The 18,502-nt window shown below is 42.6% G+C and overlaps 1 protein-coding gene across 1 annotated transcript; it reads left to right on the top strand.

Moving 5' to 3' along the window:
* Positions 1–2,905: 2,905 nt before the first annotated feature.
* Gmfb (glia maturation factor beta) lies at positions 2,906–16,309 on the top strand. Its single transcript, XM_085828602.1, has 7 exons — positions 2,906–3,306; positions 6,969–7,065; positions 8,232–8,281; positions 8,808–8,857; positions 9,424–9,509; positions 10,098–10,171; positions 12,587–16,309. The coding sequence occupies exons 1-7, from the start codon at positions 3,301–3,303 to the stop codon at positions 12,656–12,658; spliced, it is 435 nt and encodes a 144-aa protein (XP_085684728.1). The 5' UTR covers positions 2,906–3,300; the 3' UTR covers positions 12,659–16,309.
* The last annotated feature ends 2,193 nt before the right edge of the window (positions 16,310–18,502 follow it).

Genomic DNA, 18,502 nt, shown 5'->3' on the forward strand with positions numbered 1-18,502 from the left:
TCTCTGCCCACTGCGTCCCCAGTACTAGACTGACATACTTTTACGAATACACCTGACTTTGAACTCAGTTCTTTGTGCTTTACACAGCAAGCAATTTATTGACTGAGCCATCTCCCCAGCCCTAACTAACTTTGTTCTTGAACACTACCCCTCCCCCGTCAATAGTATGGGAATGAAGGAAGAGAGGATAATGGGAGCTTACGTTTATAAACTGAAAGACTTATTGTGATTTGGGTCTGTGGTGGCTCAGTGAGGAGAGTGCTTGCTTGACTGTAAAATGGTGAGGGCCTCAGTTCAGATCGCTGAAATCCATGTGAAAGCTAGACAGACTGTGTATGTAATGCCATTGGTTCAATTGAATCCCCAGAACGTCTTGAGCCAGGTAGCCTGACATGTGCAGTAGCAATAAGACATGCCTGTGACAAATAAGGTGGAAGGTGAAGATTAACTCTGGAAGTTGACCTTTGACCTCCACAAGTGCACTGTGGGATGTCCCAACCTGTGGCACACACGTGAACAACTACACATACACAAAGGCTTTTAAAAAGGAATTGGTCTTCTTGAGTTTAACACTTTAAGAATCTGGTCTCTTTCAAGAGAATTCGTAGCCTTCCCCTTTCTCTCTCCCATGTCTCTTGCTTCTCCTAAAAGGATGATCTGATGACAGGAGATGCTCCTGGGATGTGGTGGGAGGCGGGGAAATGGGAGTGCAGATCTGAACCACGAATATAGGTCCTCACCAAGCTGTAGACAGCTTCGTCTAGGTGTCTGTTTCTAGAGAGTTCCCACCGCTGGGATTCAAGGTTCGAGCCATGAACTTGTGTCAGTAAAATCTTCGGTAACCCACACAGCCTCTTAGCTCAGCAGGCTTGCTAGATGCTCATTTCCATTTTACCAGGGGAGGGGGACTGTTATAGGACCGTGTAGATTCGCCTGCATGTCACATGCTGGTTTCAGGGCTATCTTATGCAAACAGATTAGGCCACTTCTGCCACTGAAGAGATCTCTATTACGTTAAAGATGGAATAGAGTCAAGTTCCAGGCTTCTCCCCAGAGAAGAGGATTTTCTCTGACACCTTGCCTATTTTGATGCTCCAGTGACTACATCCTTCCCTCTGCCATTTCAAGCTAGAGGAGAAGGCCAGAGTGGGAAAGGAAGGCTCTGCAGGTACTCCAGCCTTCCTCCCCAGCTTCTACAGATCCACAGCAGAAGGCTTTCCCTTCCTACTGTTGACTTTGTCACACCTTCCTTAAGGAGTGGTGTACAGAAAATCCATTTACCATTACCAATATCTGGATTTAAAACAAATGCTAATAGAGATTCAAAACTGCATAAGGTGCCTCTCCCTGAAAACCTCTGGGTTTAATATGGAGATCTAAAACTCTATTTTTAGAAATCAAAGTTGCTCTTTGCATTTCTCTCTTCTTTCCTCCCTCCCTCCCTTCCAATTTCTTTCTTATTTTTAAAAACTATATTATTAGTTTGTGTGTATGAGTGCTTTGCCTGCTTGCACCACAAGCCTGCAGTGGCCCTGGAGGCCGGAGAGTGCTTTGGGTCCCCTGGGGCTGGAGTTACACTGTGAACTACCATATTGGTGGGTTCTGGAGATCCAGCCAGAGTGGAGAGAACAACCTGTACTCTTAACCCCTGAGCCATCTCTCCAACTCCCATCCTTTCTTATTTTTGAAAGACAATTCTGCTAATCGTTTGAGGATAATAGTTATGGATGACAAAGGAGAAAGTACCAAAAGAATATACAAATATTAGAATGTTTTAAAAATCTCTTATATTTATTTTTCGTAAAGTTACCAACCCTTTCTTCCACATAGTCTTTTTTGTACCTCATACTGTTTCTTAGAAAGGCAAGTTTATCTCCGTTATGGGATACCAATAGTAATACATTTAAAAGGTCGTAACTTTGAGTGTCACACTTTGAAACAATAACAGCACCTGGGTTTCAGAGTTCAATTCGCTGTAACTTGAGAGTAAAAGCCGACATGATCAACATTGGTCACCATTTACTGGTGAGTATGCATAGATTTTGGAAAATAAATTTATTCAGCAAGTTCTGGAAAGCAGGCAGGGTCAGGGATGGCGCCCTGGGACAGGTGCAAGGATGAAATCCGGGTCTACCTTTGAAAAGCATTAAATCTGCAAGTAAACTGTAATCGACACGCACATTTACCACTCAAGTCATTGGCTCAGGTTTGGCACCACGAAATACCTGCCGTTAAGGCTAGGAGAATATTTAAAGACACCAAGAATCTGCGCACCGCTTGGCTGGCTCATTCCTTGGTAACAGCGCAACATCCTTCCTTAGCAGGCACCAGAGGCGCCCTCGTCCGCATTTCGAAGAATTTTGGGCCTCGCCTCCCGCCGTCCTCTGTCACGTGCGGGCCACGGCGGCCGCGTCGTTAGGTGGGGGAGGCTGAGTGGTGCGCCAGCCAAAGCAGGAAGGGAGGTGGCTGCCGAGCCATTCTTAAAGGGGCCCAAGAGATCGCACGGCAACGGGCAGCTGACGACCGGAAGGAAAATGGTAAGTGGCGGCGAAGGGAGGCACCGCGGGGTTGGGCGGACTCGCAGTCCGTTCCCGACTTCCAGCGGCGGCGCGGAAGACCCCCGCGCTGCGGGCGGACGGTTGGAACGTGGCCTCCGCGTGGACCCTTGTGGTCCCCGCGGCGGAAACGGGCTGGGACTGAGGGCCGGCGTTGTAGGCGAGTGCCCGGGTTCTGGTTGCATTCCGGCTTCGCCCAGGCTTCTTTCTACCTGCACCCCCTTGTTTCCGGCTGAATAGCTCCCGATACCCACATTCTTCAAGTCCAGGCCGTTGGAACCCATGTGACCCAAGGCTCCGGTTTTGCCTTTAAGCAACTGTCAGAGGTTTAGTTTTGCTGCGTCTGGGGCAGTGGTTTCTGATCTCCTTGTCGATAAAGCATAAAGACAAAGTGGAGAATTAAGTCAGGTGCTATCAAGGACCTTCTGGAGCCTTCCCAAAGTGTTTTTTAAGTACGACCAAGTATCATGGAAACAACACCTGGAAGACACTTATCTATAAATCCTGTTTTGGGGACCACTTCCGTCTAGCAGATCTTACCGCGGTCATTGAACCCAGTGAACTTGTGGCTTTCCATCGTTTCGACCTTTCAGCTACATCCCAGGGTGTTGGCACTGGTGTTTGAGGCAGCTCTTTAATTTTGCCTCCTCCCAGCCCCCCGGCTTTTGGGATTCGGAGCTGGCTTTCCTCCTATTTCTGCTGATGCATCTGTTCCCCTTGGATTCCTTTCTCCATTCCTTGGACTATGCCCGTGAGTGCCCTAGGCTCCATTCCAAGGCTTCATTTTTCTATTGTTTTTCTCTTTGCTGAACTCCTGGCTTCAGTAACCACCTCCGTTGAGTTGACCTGTGAGTTCCTATCTCTGACCTTAGCTCAGATCCAACCAGCAGTTACATTCCACTTTTTGGTTAATATACTTAGGAAGCATTTCATCACACAGACGCCACAGAGGCTCCTCAGTTTGTCCAAAAAAGAACTCATAGCTTCCTCCACACATCTGGTCTTCATTCAGCCAGAATTCTGCAACTTGGCTAAAGGTGTGTTTGTGTTCCTTACACAAAGCCAGAAGCCTAGAAGTTATCTTTGTAAGTCTTTATTTCCTTCATATCGAATCTAACCCAGTTCTTATGTAGTGGAGAGACAGAGAGACAGAGACAGAGACAGGGAGAGAGAGAGAGGAAGAAGAAGAAGGAGGAGGAGGAGGAGGAGGAGGAGGAGAGGAGAGAGAGAGAGAGAGGGAGGAGAGAGAGCACTAGAGGCCAGCATATCTGGGTTGCTTCCTGGGTCCACTACCTGTATGACTTAAGGTTTTGGGGAAGATGCTTCTAGCCTGTCTAAATCTTAAATTTCCTGCCAAATGTGGATGGCGCTGGTGTAGGTGTGATGGTTTGGAGCATGAAGTGGGATGGGAATCAGCTTTGTGCTGTATACATGGTAGCTCACTGATGTTATTCACTTCTTTTATGCTGATCTTTAACCCCTCAGCTACTTGTCATCTCTGAAATAGTCTTGCTGGTAACTAGGGCTGCTGTGCTCTTCCTGGCTCTCTGCCTGCTTACTGCATATCACAACAAATATGATCTTATCAAAATTCAAATATGGCCATGTTTGCCTTCCCTACAATACTTAAAGCATGTTGATAGTTTATATTTGCTCATGGGACAGAAATCTGAGTACCTACTGTGCCCTTCCCTACTCTTGGCCCTTGCTCCTGTTGTGGGCATCTGAGTCACACCGTTGTTTCATGACGTTGACTGCCATGTTCACTCTAATCACTTTAGATAGCTTTTGCTGTCACCATGTTTTTCACTTTTAAGTCCTCAAAGCATCTTGGCTCTCCTGTTTAGCCTTTTTCACAGGTATCAACTAAGAGGTTTTTTGTCTGGTCTCTTATGTAGGTCCCTTCTGTATTAGATTATAGTGTAAGCTAGCACTTAGCACAGTGGTGGTGCTCATAAACTGTTCATCTATTGAATACACCAATAAATGAACGTTTAAACTCAACTATCTTTAACATTTGCCACCTAGAATTGTTTTTATAGCTTTGTACTCATTCCTATATGCTTTCAAATGTAAATGAATGTGAATTGTCTAAGCCTGAGTCCATTTCCTTCTCCCCCCACCCTCTGGTCCTGCCTTTTTAGAAGAGACAATTGATCCTCCTGCCTCAGCTTCTAAATGCTGGAATTACAGACGTGCCACCACTCCTGGTTTCTGAGTCCTTGTAGGAAGGTGTTTTTGCCCATGTTGTAGCATTGGGAAGGAAGAAGACACAAACTGAATTACACAAATGAATCAGAGCATGTTTTCATCTTTTCCACCATGCTAGGGGTCACTTGAGTGCCTTCCAAACAGAGCACTACACTGAGCCTAGGGCCTAGGGTTTCTGGCCCTAGGCTGTCAAACTTACAGTTGTAGCTCTGATTATAAGAGCTGAAAGGTAAGACTCAGTTATCAGATAGGTTTTGTCTTAAATAAAAATCTTAAGCATTTATTCGTTTCCTTAATTCTATCTTTGGTCAAAGAAGATTAATCTGAGTTTCAGGCAGTTCCCTATGATTTAGCATCTCTCTAGAGCAAAGTTTCTATCAGCTGGGCCGTATGCCTGGATTGTATAAGAGCATATTCTATACTTGTCCATCTTACTGATTACCAGGCTGCAGAATCTTCAGGACAGTGAAAATGCTAGCTAGTGCATGCATTCTTTAATCCCACAAGAGCACCTAGGCTTCCATTATGGTTTTTTTGTTTGTTTGTTTTAACTTAAAATTGGAAGCCTTAATACTTTGAGGTTCTGATGAGAGGAGTCCAGATTTTCTTGAATGAGAGGGGAAACTTGTATATGAAAGTGAATTTTTTTGCAACTTGACTGAAACCAACTGTAGAAAGCATGGAGCAGTGAGGGGATCTGAACACAAATGAGGTATTAGAGACTAGAAGTCTGGTAGGGTTTTTGAAGTAGATCAGTTTCATTATGTTTATGTTTCTTGTGACACACGCTGTCTTACACGGTGCAGTATTTCTAGGTGAATGACTTGTGGCCTTTGGGTAAGACCATCATTGGGTGTTGGTGATGTACTCTGGGTAATGAAATGCACATGGTAGTGAGCAACTAGAGCTGGGTGATCGACACATAGGAGTCACTCTTCTGTTCTACACATTGGTACGTTTTGGAAGGTTGTTTTGTTTTATTAAATTAGTTAATTTTTTCCCTTTTGGAGACAGTATCTGTAGACCCAGCTGGCCTCAAACTCAGATCTTTCTGCCTCTTCCTCTCAAAAGCCATGATTAAAGGTGTGTACCTTGATGCCTGCTTGATTTCGCAGCTTTACCTTATAAAATGATCATAGCATAGCATGGTGGCACACACGTGTAAGCCAAGCTACTGGGGAGGCTAAAATAAAGAAGATCACAAGTTTGAGCCAGCTTGGGTAACAACAACAACAACCCTGTGTCAAGGGCTGGGGCGATGGGTAAGTATGCAAAGATATTACTGCACAAACACAAGGATCTGGCCTTTATATTTAGTTCATCAGCTTTTGCTTTTTCCTTTTCGAGGAAACAGATTTATTGAGTATACTATAAGAGGCAGAGGGCTGAACAGTAACCAGAGTATTGCTTGCCTTTTGTGTATTCTTTTTTTTTTTTTGGAGGCAGGGTCTCTCTGTATAACCTTGGCTGTTCTGGATCTCACTCTAGACCAGGCTGGCCTCAAACTCACAAAGATCCTCCTGCCCCTGCCTCCTGAGTGCTGGGATTAAAGGCATGCCTAACTATTTTTATATATTCTTAATAGCCATTTTTGTCTTTTGTAGTCAACTAAGATATAAATTGTTGCTCATTTTTACTGTTATGATCACTTTTATTTTCTCCATAATTGTGAAACTCCAAAAAGTAAAGTGATTTTTTTCCCTTTCTTACCACACAGTGTGAAATACTATGCTTGCTCATCTGACACAAAAGATGGCCTTTGTCTTCCGCATTTCCCTCCTTCCTCTCCACTTTTAATGAAACAAGTGCTCGTCAGGCTTTGCTGGGTTTTTGTGGGGTTTTTTGTTGTTGTTGTTTTTGTTTTTTGTATTTTGTTTTTTGTTTTCCGAGACAGGGTTTCTCTGTGCAGCCCTGGCTGTCCTGCAACTCACTTTGTAGACCAGGCTGGCCTCAAACTCAGAAATTCACCTGCTTCTGCCTCCCGAGTGCTGGGATTAAAGGTGTGTGCTACCACACCTGGCATGCTTGGTTTTTGAAGTACTTATCAGTCAAAGAGAAAGTTAAAGTGAAGCTTATATTAGGTAAACAGAGCTATGACTAAAGTGTGCGAATCCAAGCTTGGGAGATTTGAAAGTTGTTTAACATTCACGAATATTGAACGGATGGCATTTTAAGTGTGTGTATCCCCCCTTTCTTTTGTAGAGTGAGTCTTTGGTGGTTTGTGATGTTGCTGAAGATTTAGTGGAAAAGCTGAGAAAGTTTCGTTTTCGAAAAGAAACCCACAATGCTGCTATTATAAGTAAGCTGAAGTTGCCTCAAAACTATATGATGTTAGTTTGTTTTCTCTTAAAGCTCCTTTGAATATGCCAAGCCTTCAGAGCGCAATGGTGCCTCCACCGGCTGCATTTACCACCGTTACCTCTGCAAGTTAAACTGCTCATGCCATTGCCAAAGATAACCCTGAGCCAGCTGCCTCCCCAGCTCTTGAGAGGCCTATTGTCTTAGTCACTTGAGGATGAGGGTTCCCATTTGTAGTGACCCATGAACTTTGTCTTTCCCAGGGTGCTAGCAGTAGTTCAGAGCAAACATTTGCCCACACCTAAATGGTAAAGTTCAGCCTTGGGCGTTGATCTTAGTTTTGGGAGTACTTTACTTGTTTGTAGGTAATACTTTGTGGGCAATGATTTAGAAAAAGGCTGAGGCAGTGAAGACATAAAGAGTATAGGCCACTTACCAGAGGTGCATCAGGCAGGTGTCAGTAAACCAGGTGGTGGCACCTTAGGAAGTTGGTCTGTTATAACTAAATGCTATCATGTGGTCATTTGGTTCTTAAAGGGAAAATGTGGAAGAGTGCCATTTACCACCAAAGATGAGGCCTTGTGAAGTCACACTGTGTGCTCGTTGGATTTAATGTGAATTTTGTGCAAACCCGAACATAGTTGAATCATTAGACAGGTAGAAAAGAATAAAGGCATAGGCGACCTTTATTTTCACATAGATTTGGGTTGGGTTAGATCACTTATATTTGAATATCTTTGAATAGAGGTGGAATTGGTAATTCACTTTCTCAGAATAATGACTATATGCCATGGCATTGTAATGTTGGAGAAGCTGGAGGTCTTGGGATTCTCTCTCCTGACCCTGGTGAGCATTTCTTTTGCAGTTCTAAGCATGTTGCACATAGACCAGTCTCAGGGTTTTCCTTCCCAGCCCCTTTTTACTTAGAAAGTTGCATTGGGGTTAGGAACTTCTCCATACCTGAAGTCCATGTGAGGAGCTGATAAGAGTCAATAATAAACAAGCAAGTTCCATGCTGGGAGTTCTACCCACAAGTGTAAAGGCAAAGCTTGAATGTGCTTTATGCTGTTTCTTGATGCTGTAGTTTGAGGCGCTCCCTCCCCTCCACAGTGATTAGGGCTGCCCTGGGTTGGGTCCCACTTTACTTACACTGTATTTCCATTGTAGTGAAGATTGACAAGGATAAACGCCTGGTGGTGCTGGATGAGGAGCTTGAGGTTTGTTCAATGAGCTAACTACAATTTTATAGTTAAGCAATTATTGTTGTCAAACAATGCTATGTCACTTCCAAGTACTAAAACAAGTTCTGGACCTTCTTAAATGCATACTAATTATGCATGAAAACATGAGCTAATTATTGATTCCACATTGTCTTGCTGATTTAACTGCCTTCCTTAAGCATTAATGAGATGCAGTGTGGCAGGTAGGGGTTCGAGCTCTCCTAAAAGCAGAGGCAGCTCCCTTCTTACAAGCAGTGCATAGAGTGGAAGAAGACTGAAGCCCGCCACGTGAGTGCGGAACTGGAGTGGAATTAATAATGCTCTCTGAGGTTTTGCTATGTCATTCAGTCACCGTGTCTCTTGACACTTGGAAGATAAGCATAGAAGAAGCACTGCCCTTCATGCCCATGTGCTGTTGAGAATAGAAGTAATGTGATAGTGGACCATAGCTCTGAGCAGGGTGGGGTGCAGTGGGCCTTGGGTAGGGACACGCTTCAGAGTTGTCTTTTCTCTGTGGTGCCAGGGCGTCTCTCCGGATGAACTCAAAGACGAACTACCCGAGCGGCAGCCTCGATATCCTTTCCTAAGTGGCTTGGAGATTTTCCTTCGTTATCAGGATTTTATGTATGGCATGAAAACAGAATTCGGGGACTGTTTGGGAGGAGAGAGGGAACAGTGAAGGGGTGTGGAGCGATGAATATGAGCAAAGTATTGAGAATATGCATGAAACCCATTACTTCATTATGCTGACTAAGAAGCTAATACAAGAATAAAAACATACCTTAAAAGTAGTCCTTTCTCATCCTGACCACATCCAAATTAAAACAGGTATGCATGCATTAGACAAAAATATGAAAGTTGATGTCTTGACTGGATTTAAAAAAAAAAAAACAACAATTCTCTTTGTTCTAATAATGTGCATACAGTAAAAACTGAGAAAAAAAGTCCATATTATACCTGTATTTTTAACAAGTTTCTTCTTGAGAGACTGCAAGATATTATAATTTGCTTTTGGAGCCTATTTTGTAGAATTCTGTCAAAAGCATGATCTTATGAGTAAGGCGTTCACTCGGTCCAGCTCCAGGGGTTGACAGTTGCCCATCTTAGGTCGGTGGCTGTAGTTTCTTTAACTTGAGAAAAACCTTCATTGTGTATAGTTATAAATACCAACATGATGACGGCAGAGTCTCGTACCCTCTCTGCTTTATTTTCTCCAGTCCTGTCGGTAAGTTAATCTCTGTAATCGTCTGTACTTGGCTTTGATCCAATTGAATCATCTTTCGCTAGACAGATTTTTGCTGTTTGTAAATATGAAATGGTTGAATAGCCTAAGTTGAGGTTAGTTCATGTGTGTTTGCACACACACACCTGTATCCCCCCTAGAGGGCAAGCACAGGAAAGCATTGTCTCTTGAAATGTATTTACCTTGGCTGCTTAATTCCTAGAAGTGTAATTGTTGAGGTAAATCTTTTATTTTAATGATTCTGAAATATAATGCTTTTGGAATCAGAAGTATGTTTTAATCTTGTTTAAGTATGTGATCTTTGAGTGACCGTGGTAATATGCTTGTGTTTATCATTTTAAAAAATAGTTACCAGTGATATGCCTGTAATTTTGAAAATGGTCCTTGTACTATTGAAGTTAAAATAATCCTGAGGAAAGTTTTTAAGTGTTTGCCAAGACTCTGAAGATCAGAATCACAGAGACCTAGATCCACTTTTAATGATCTGATAGATGGCTGTGTAAGATAAAAGTAATGGAAAGGATTACCTCTTCGGAAGTTACCCTTTGTTTGTGTGCTGCTGTCTTCCAGGGTGCAAGCCTGAGCAGCAGATGATGTACGCTGGGAGTAAGAACAAGCTAGTCCAGACTGCCGAGCTAACCAAGGTAATGCCTCCAGTGGACAGGGCTATTGATGGCTTCCTTCAGCGTACAAAGAGAGCTAAGCAGCCTGGTACAGAAGTATCTTCCTGCAGCTGAAGCCATGTACAATAATGCAGCCCTGCAGTAAAGCTTTGTGTTTATTGGTAGGAAAGAGCAGTAGTGAGCTTTGAGCCAATGTGTTTTTTAAAAAATTTGATTAGAAAAAAAAAAAACTTAACCAAAATGTGAGCAGCTTCAGAAAAGCCATTGTAACCATGCACAGTGGCGAATGCCTGTAAATCCAGCACTGGAGAAGCTGAGGCAGGAGGATCATGAGTACAAGGCCACTCTGGGCCACATAAGGAGATTATCTCCAAAGGAAAAAAAGCTCACGGTAACTGCTAAGCCTATCAGGTCCTTCATACATCTGCCCTAACTAGCGTGCTAGACCCTACGTTACAATGTACACATTACTTTGATAAGTTCTGCAATCTCATTCTGTACAGGTGTTGAGGTTGATGCCATATTCTGAAAATAAGAAAACAGATTCAGGGTGCTGTGAGATGGCTCCCTGGGTAATGAGACTTACCACCAAGTCTCACAATCTAAGTTCTGATCCCTAAGATACACATGGTGCAAGCAGAGGACTCACTCCTGCAAGTTGCTGGGGCTCATGTGCATGCATGTACTTGCAAGTAAACACACATGCACATGTACACACATGTGTACACACACAGAGATACAAGGGAAATTATAAAGTGGAAATAAAGAAAAACGGGTTGAGAAGATGATGTGCTCAGGGCTGTCTGTTAGAGCTAAGGTTCAGATGTACACGTGGCTTGGCTCCAGGTCCTGCCTGTTTGCTGTCATACCTCATCTCCCCCTAGTGTTTGTGCTGTCTGGCTTGTGAATTCAGATTCCTGCTGGAGAACTGTAACTGTGGACTGTACTGTAACTTTATCAAATTAGTCAACAGCTGGTGTTAACATCTGACACTCAGGCTGTGGAAGATTGGCCTTGTGTTTCTTCAGCTCCTACCTAGGTTGATTTTAGATTTGTGTGCTTGGCTGTGTTTTTTTAATGGGCAGGATTTATAGAATTGCTCTTTTAGCATGTGTGTGCTAGTTTAAAATTTGTGGTTTTAGCCAGGCAGTGGTGGCACAGGCCTTTAATCCCAGCATTTGGGAGGCAGAGGCAAGCAGATTTCTGAGTTCGAGGCCAGCCTAGTCTACAGAGTGAGTACCAAGACAGCTAGGGCTATACAGAAAAACCCTGTCTCAAAAAACAAAAAAAGGAAAAAAAAAATTGTGGTTTTAAAAGAACCTAGGTTTTATGTCATCTAGGTTGCTACATTTTGATAACTTAAGTATTTAGCACCTAAAAGAAGTATAATACTGCCAAAGACACATCAAATTTCCATAGATTAAGTCATGACCAATACAAAGGAAACAGAATGTGGGTTTGTTGATATTGATGTTGTTGTTTTGTTTTGTTTTATGAGACAGGGTTTTTCTGTGTGTCCCTGGTTATCCTGAAATGCTCTGTAGACTAGGCTGGCTTTGAACTCAGAGGTCCTCTGTAGGTCTGTGAGTCTGTCTCACTGCTGGGATGCCGCTCAGGGAAAGCAGAACGCAGTTCAAGATAGGGAGTCCCAGCCTGTGTTTCCTGGTTAGAAACAGCAGGGGCTGGGGCAGATGCTGTGGTTCTCAGTCTGTTGTGCACCTGGACAGTGCTGGGGACTCAAGGACTTGAGAACGGTGGTCCCCTGTGTGCCAGGCAGAAAGGGGATGGCTGAGCCCGAGACAGCGTGGAATCTGGTTTGGTTCTGAGTGAGTGCCGAGAATACTGAGGGGCTGAAAGAGGAAAGGCCTTCTCTGGGAGATTTCGGCAAGGCTTTGTACAGCTAAGGCCTCCCCCTTGATGAAGGAGATGGTCCTTGCTTGTCCAAACTGCTTGATGTTTAGGGCAGATGTGAATGCATGCATCTTACTCAGGGCTAACCAGGGATTAAATATCTTTTTCAGGAAGGGATATTAGCCGGGCAGTGGTGGCAGAAGGGAAGCTTATTGGCTGAACACTGGGGCCTATTTAGATACCTCATTAGCATGGAGAACTCTAGTGTTTTATGCTACCTGACCAGTTGTCGTCATCTTCACTTTGGGGTGTCATGGTTATGTGTTCAGGACAGGTAGAGGCTGGCCAGGGGCTGGTTCCAATGCTTGCCATCCCTAACTATGAGATTAACCGGAGAGTTTTGAACCTGCTTGAACCTTACCAGTTCTTCTGTCTGGTGGTACGGTGCACTTGCCCCATAGACTTTCCCCTCATCCCCAAGTTCACCAGTCATAATGTGGTATTTAATACTCAGTGCAATGTAGTGACTTTTTTTATTTTGAGTGGTGGAATGACTTCAGTTTGTTTGTTTTTTCTTTCCTTAAGGTATTTGAAATAAGAAACACTGAAGATCTAACTGAAGAATGGTTACGTGAGAAACTTGGATTTTTCCACTAATGTGAACTTCTGTGTTTCTAAAGTATTTATGTATTAACCTGACCATACTGGAACCAGACATAAATAGTTATTTATGCCTAAAAATGCACTGTTACTTACAGTTTGTTTCCTGCAGTAAAGAAAAATTCTTCATTTGTGCAGTTTGAACAAAGGGGAAATCATCTTCATAGTAATGAGACGTTGTGAAGTGTTCCTGCATCTGTCATTGTTAGGGGGACTACTTTTCTCCAGGGATGCTTTACACCCTTTTGACTAATTTCTATAATTTATGATTCAGAATTTGTTACTGTTTGCAGACACTATAGGAAGGTGGGTATTAGACTGTGATAGACAACAGTTCCTCCTCTGACCACTCCTCGGTACTGGCAGTTTATAAGTGCAAGTAGCATTTTATCACCTGTCACATCATTGCGGTTCATTTGGGACTGAAGCGTAAGTGACCGATTCTGAGCCTTGAGTAGAGATGTAGTGGGACCTCTGTTGAACTCTCTGCCAATTTTCCTCCTCTCTTGGGTTCCTGTATCTTTGCAATCAAGTGTAGAATCTTCATCAATCACTCCTCCTTAAGGTCTGGGAGTTGATTTTTATGGTAGAGTTAGGATTGTTAGGTTTTCTTCTTATGAAGAATACCATCTGAATCTTAGAAACCGGGAGCTCTGTACTCAAGGGCTTCGTCCTTGGTTATGTCACTGTAGGGAGCTTAGACTGTAGCTTGGCAACACTACAAAGCACTCCTAAGTCTTGTGAGCACTGTTCTAACTATGTTAACACTGTGCCTTTGATTGTCAGCTTTAACGTTAGCTTAAGACTTCTACACTGCCAGTGTTCTAGATTTGGTGACATTAATACTTTTTTAAAGGGTTCAAATAAAACAATTTTCTAATATGTATAATTGAAATTTGTAATAAACCAACTTGTTATTTTTAAAATTCCAACTATCTGCCCAAAGTTGTGATAGTAGGTGAGAGTTATAATTTGGGGTATATTTGCTATTAGTTTTGTGCCACATGTAAGCACTATTTAAACATTGGCCACAATTAATTACTACACATCAATAGATGTCATACCTTTTATCCTAAATGTCAGAAGAAATTCTAATATGACCTAAGCCAGTCACAGTTTGATGACAGCATCATCAGGAAGCAAGATTTCTAATGTACTTGGAATTCTTAAGTTTCACTTAAGAAAACATGTAAGAAATGCTGAATAGTAATTTGACTTAAAGAGACAAGTAAAGAGACTGTAGAGACGACCAAATTCTTATATTAAGAAGGTAGGGATTTTGATTGGGCAATGGTGGCACATAACATTTAATCCCTGCACTTGGGAGGCAGAGACAGGCAGATCTCTGGGTTCAAGACCAGCCTGGTCTGCAGAAGCAAGTTCCAGGGTAACCAAGGCTAAACAGATGAACACCCTGCTCCCCTAAAAAGAAAACAATAGCAAATCATCTTTATGTTGGCATGTGTTCATTGCATAGTATTTGTCTCATTTAGGGCTTTGTGCCAGTTTTACTGGCGGGAAGATAGTTGGAACTGTGGCAGTGGAGTAGAGTGTGTTGTATTCCCAACTGTGTGCTCACTAGCCTGTATGTCAGGAAGCAATTGCAAGTGCTAGAGGAGGTGACCATATTGGTTCATGAATGGAAAAGTCCCTTTATTTCAGTGTCCAGAGAGCAAGAAAACGTCATCTAAGAAGTTTAGGACTTGATTATACAGGTATTTTGGTATGAGCTAGAGAATAACTTGCTTATGATCCCACAGGAATGCAGATGAGATCCGAGTAAAGAGGGATTTTAATGTCTTTGAATGATGCCAATAAGGATTTGTTTCACCTGGTTATAGAAGCACGCTTTCAAAAGCAGTGCTACAAGTCTACATTTTAAATTCAGTTCTTTATTTTGGCTTGCATATTTAAATCAGTTTTTGAAATTTCCAAGTCTTTCATAGAGTTAATGGCCCTGACCTGCCACACACAGGACTCTTAGTCTCTAGTTCAAGCAGCAACACCGGTGGTGAGCAGCTTTCTTTTTCAAGCTTGTCTGACTCTTACCTGTAGATGGGTCGTTTGTAAGGTAGCACACTGAGTTGGGGCATCAATAGAACATGGTTATTCTGTCTTTCTTAGACAAGTTTGTAAGTCCTGTGCCCTGCAGTGTTCATGAAATATTTATGTAAGTTTCCCTTTAGCTAAAATTTACATTCTTTTAAAGTATTTTTCTTATTCTTTTTCTGCTGTTCCGTAAAGAGTATGTCCAGATTTCATAATTGCAGGTTTTTTACACTCCATGTCTTTCAGCAACAACCATTCCCACTCAGCCTTAATCTTTCCTTTTTGGAAGCCACTCTTCCCAGGAACCTTTTAAGCAAGCATTGCATTTGGAAATTTCTGATCTTACTAAGTTGTGCATAGCATCTAATGTTAGAACCGACTAGGAATCACAATGTATATGTCATGTGGTTTTGGTGACAACATAAGTGACACATGAAGAGGGGTATTCTCAGGTTACCGTGCTGAAATTCCAAAAGGTCTGAGTTTTAAACAGTGATTTGTTCTGATATTGACACAATTATGTTAGAAAAATGCTGGTTGACTCTTTTGTTTAATTGACTTCTAAACTATGTTTGAATTGTCTTGAGGAGTTTACTGGATGCTTAGCGCAGTTAAACATTCTCTTCCTGTGAGAGAAACATTCTCTTGTAGGAAAGGTGTTGCAGATTGTTTGTGATTATAAAATAATTTGTAGCAAAAAATATGTGTTAGCATTTTCCCTCCCTTTTTGTCTCCTATTTTCAGGAGCCAAACTTAGCCATAAACTGAATCCTGGTCTGACACTTCCACAAATGGTTTCCAGTTAGAGGAGTTTATTGCCAAATTAAACTTGGCTCTTTTCCCACTTAGATAGAAACTAAGAAAGCTGCACATAAGAAATGTTTGGACACTTGTAAAACTCAAGTGACTACAGTAATCTGTATGTAAACTAGTGAGCAGACACTTCCATAAGAATTGAAATGCCAGTATTTGGGAAGAAGAGAGTAACTTAAATCCTATCAGTTCTATTGAGTGTTAATATGGTAGCACTCTGTATTTGTTCTGTAGACTGATAATACTGGAATCCATAAAGTTTGAGCCTTTACAACTTCTGTAAAGAAATGTTGCAAACATTTCTGGATGCGTCTTACTTTGTGTCTCCAGAAGAATGTAGATCATCTCCTAGGCCGCCTCGTGCTGGTGGTTCTGAGCTGAGTGTTTCTTGGTAGGCCACGTGACACTTCAGATCAGTGATCGTACTCCTGTGATGTTAGGACAATTATGTTACGCTTGTGATAGAAACAGTTTCTTGCTTTTCGGAATATTATTACTTGAATACCACTTGAGATCACTAGCATGCCAGGACAAGTCCATTGATTTTGATGGTCCAATGTAATCTCATTCAGGAGGCTTGAAACATTGGTGGTTTAGTCTTGTGAATTTTGACAGTTCTCTGTCATTGTTACAGAAAACCAACAACTGGCACTACTTCTTAAGCTGTGGTTTCAGTCTCTGCTAGTTCATACCGCATGTTTATTTTGGAGTCTTTTGGTAAGCATGGTGCTTGTACTGGTTTAAATAAAATGCTAACATGAAAGAACTTCTAGTGTTTTATTTTTTAACCTGCTTTCACTTCCCCTCTGTGGCTCCTGATGCCTGCCTGTCAATTTCTGTGAGCCACGTGACTAGTTAGCAGTTTACTTTCTTTGGGAAAACCAAATAACAGCAATAATAAAAAAACAGGAATCCTTGGGCAACTTGATGAAAGGAGAACACAATGACACCGAACTCTCTATACTCAGTCCCTGATGGGTGTGTACAAAACACAGTGAACAGCAGTCAACGCAGGACGGATCCCAGATGACAGATCCAGCCTTGAAAGGGAGAATTAGAAGCTAGGAGGTCTGTGCCGCTGAGCAGTCCTGTCAGAAGTTATGTTATTAGAAATTGCATTGTTCCTAATCATGCCTTGAAAACCCATCCTGTTGTCTAATAGATACACCACATGTCTATTAGAATGGATAAATGCAAATCTTGGATACACTAGGGCTTATCATGTACTGCTTGTGAAATCTGCTAATAGTCAGGTTTTACTTTGGCTATGAAAGGAGTAATTAATGCGTTTCTGTCTTTAAGAATCTCAAAAGGAAAACTGGCCAGAGCCAGGACACATATTTTTCTTATTTCTCAAATATGGTCATTTAGCTACTTAACTGTTTTTATTTTTATTTTTTTCCTTCACTTAAAAAAAGTAGACTTTAAAAAAAAAATCCTTGTTGGTTTCCAGCAACAACAACAAAAAAAAGCTATAAGCCCTCAGGTCCTAGGAACACTGCATCCCAGTGCAGTGAATTTTGGCTATACCAAGAGTTAGTTAGATGGAAAATCTTATTACTGAGCTTCATGGAGTCTGTCCTTAACCTGTGCTAGACATCTGTCTTAGCTTGTCCTGTGTTGGTGTGCCAGAATCCCTGGGGCTAAGGAATTTATACAAAGTACAGAAGTTTATTATTTTGTACTTTTGGAAGCTAGGAAATCCAAAATGAAGGCACTGACTCCCAAGTAAGGGCCCACTTGCTGCATCTTAACATGGTAGAAAGTAGAAAGGGCCAAACTGGCTGGAGACTGTGGCTCAGTGAGATTGCTTGGCCAGAAGCACAAGGTCCCAGGTTCAATTCCCAGCATTGCTGGCCCTTCACAAAAATACCAGATAAAGAAAGCAAGGGTCCAAGCTCTTCATGGAGTTCTTTCTGAGCTGACCATTCGTTCACTTGTGAGGGTTTTCCCTGAAGTTCCCCTCCCCCACAGTGGTGCCTGCTGCTTTGGTGTGTATGTTTTTAAAACTGGGATTTTAGGGACCCTGTAAGATGACAGCAGCAACCAGGTGTAGCTATCTGCTGCTCTTCCTCCTGGTGTATTCCTACCCCTGCCCCATCCTGTTCTCAGCCCTCTTCCACCTCCAGTACACACTTCTAGCCCCAGCTGGCTGAACCCAAAGGCAGTCATCTCCTGGTATTGCCTAACGGGTAGCAGATAATGATCTGGGTCAATCATCCTTTTAAATGAAACAGTTAGCTATGAGAATGCTGTTAGGGAGAGCAGAAGGAATGGTGCCAGCTTGGGCATCGTGGAATAAAGCAGCAGGCAGATCTCAACAGTGTTAAGTAAGTTAATAGCACCGTTATTAAAGAGCCACACATTGGGTTGTGTCCACTCTAAGAGCCTCCTGTGATCCTGAGCCTTCTTCAGTTTCTCCTCTTCCTGAGGCCTGGTTGGTCAGCTTCTCCTGGATCCTCTGCATGTCTATTAACAGAAAGCCTCAGTTCTTGAACTCAGCATGGGCAGATGTTTGCTTGTATACAGTTGTGCCAAACTAGAGGATCAGTTCTAGGTGATCTGCCACCTCGGTCTGCATTCACACTCAGCCCAGCCCAGCCTACCCATCTGCTCTGTGCCTCAGCTTCCTGAGCCCACAGAAACTCACGCTTTCCCTGTCTGCTCAATCCAGTGAACTTCAAAAGACATCTCAGCGACCTTTAAACCACAAGGTCTGCTGGGTTTTGAGCTTATAGTGTTCTTAAGGAAAAAGATTCTCTATACCCTAACTTCTCTGATGAGCATCATATTTTACATTATGTTTGCTTTTTCAGGTAATAAGGATTGCAGTCTATTCTAATGCCAATACTTGATGATTTTTTTTTTTTAAGCTCACTCTCCTGCCCTTCCTACCAGTCCACCTCACCTTCAGGTCTGCATCACCTTGAGAAGCCTGCAGTCTGGGTCAGAAATGGTCAGCCCCTCTCTAGCATCCCA

The sequence above is a fragment of the Mus caroli genome, unplaced genomic scaffold, assembly GCF_978045245.1.
Source record: "Mus caroli unplaced genomic scaffold, Mus_caroli_1 scaffold_12, whole genome shotgun sequence".
Taxonomy (NCBI): domain Eukaryota; kingdom Metazoa; phylum Chordata; class Mammalia; order Rodentia; family Muridae; genus Mus; species Mus caroli.

Excerpts from the sequence above, each read along its gene's own strand:
- Gmfb (XM_085828602.1), top strand. Across the intron at positions 7,066-8,231 it reads CCACAATGCTGCTATTATAA|TGAAGATTGACAAGGATAAA; the intron begins GTAAGCTGAAGT and ends TTTCCATTGTAG. Across the intron at positions 9,510-10,097 it reads TATTTTCTCCAGTCCTGTCG|GGTGCAAGCCTGAGCAGCAG; the intron begins GTAAGTTAATCT and ends GCTGTCTTCCAG.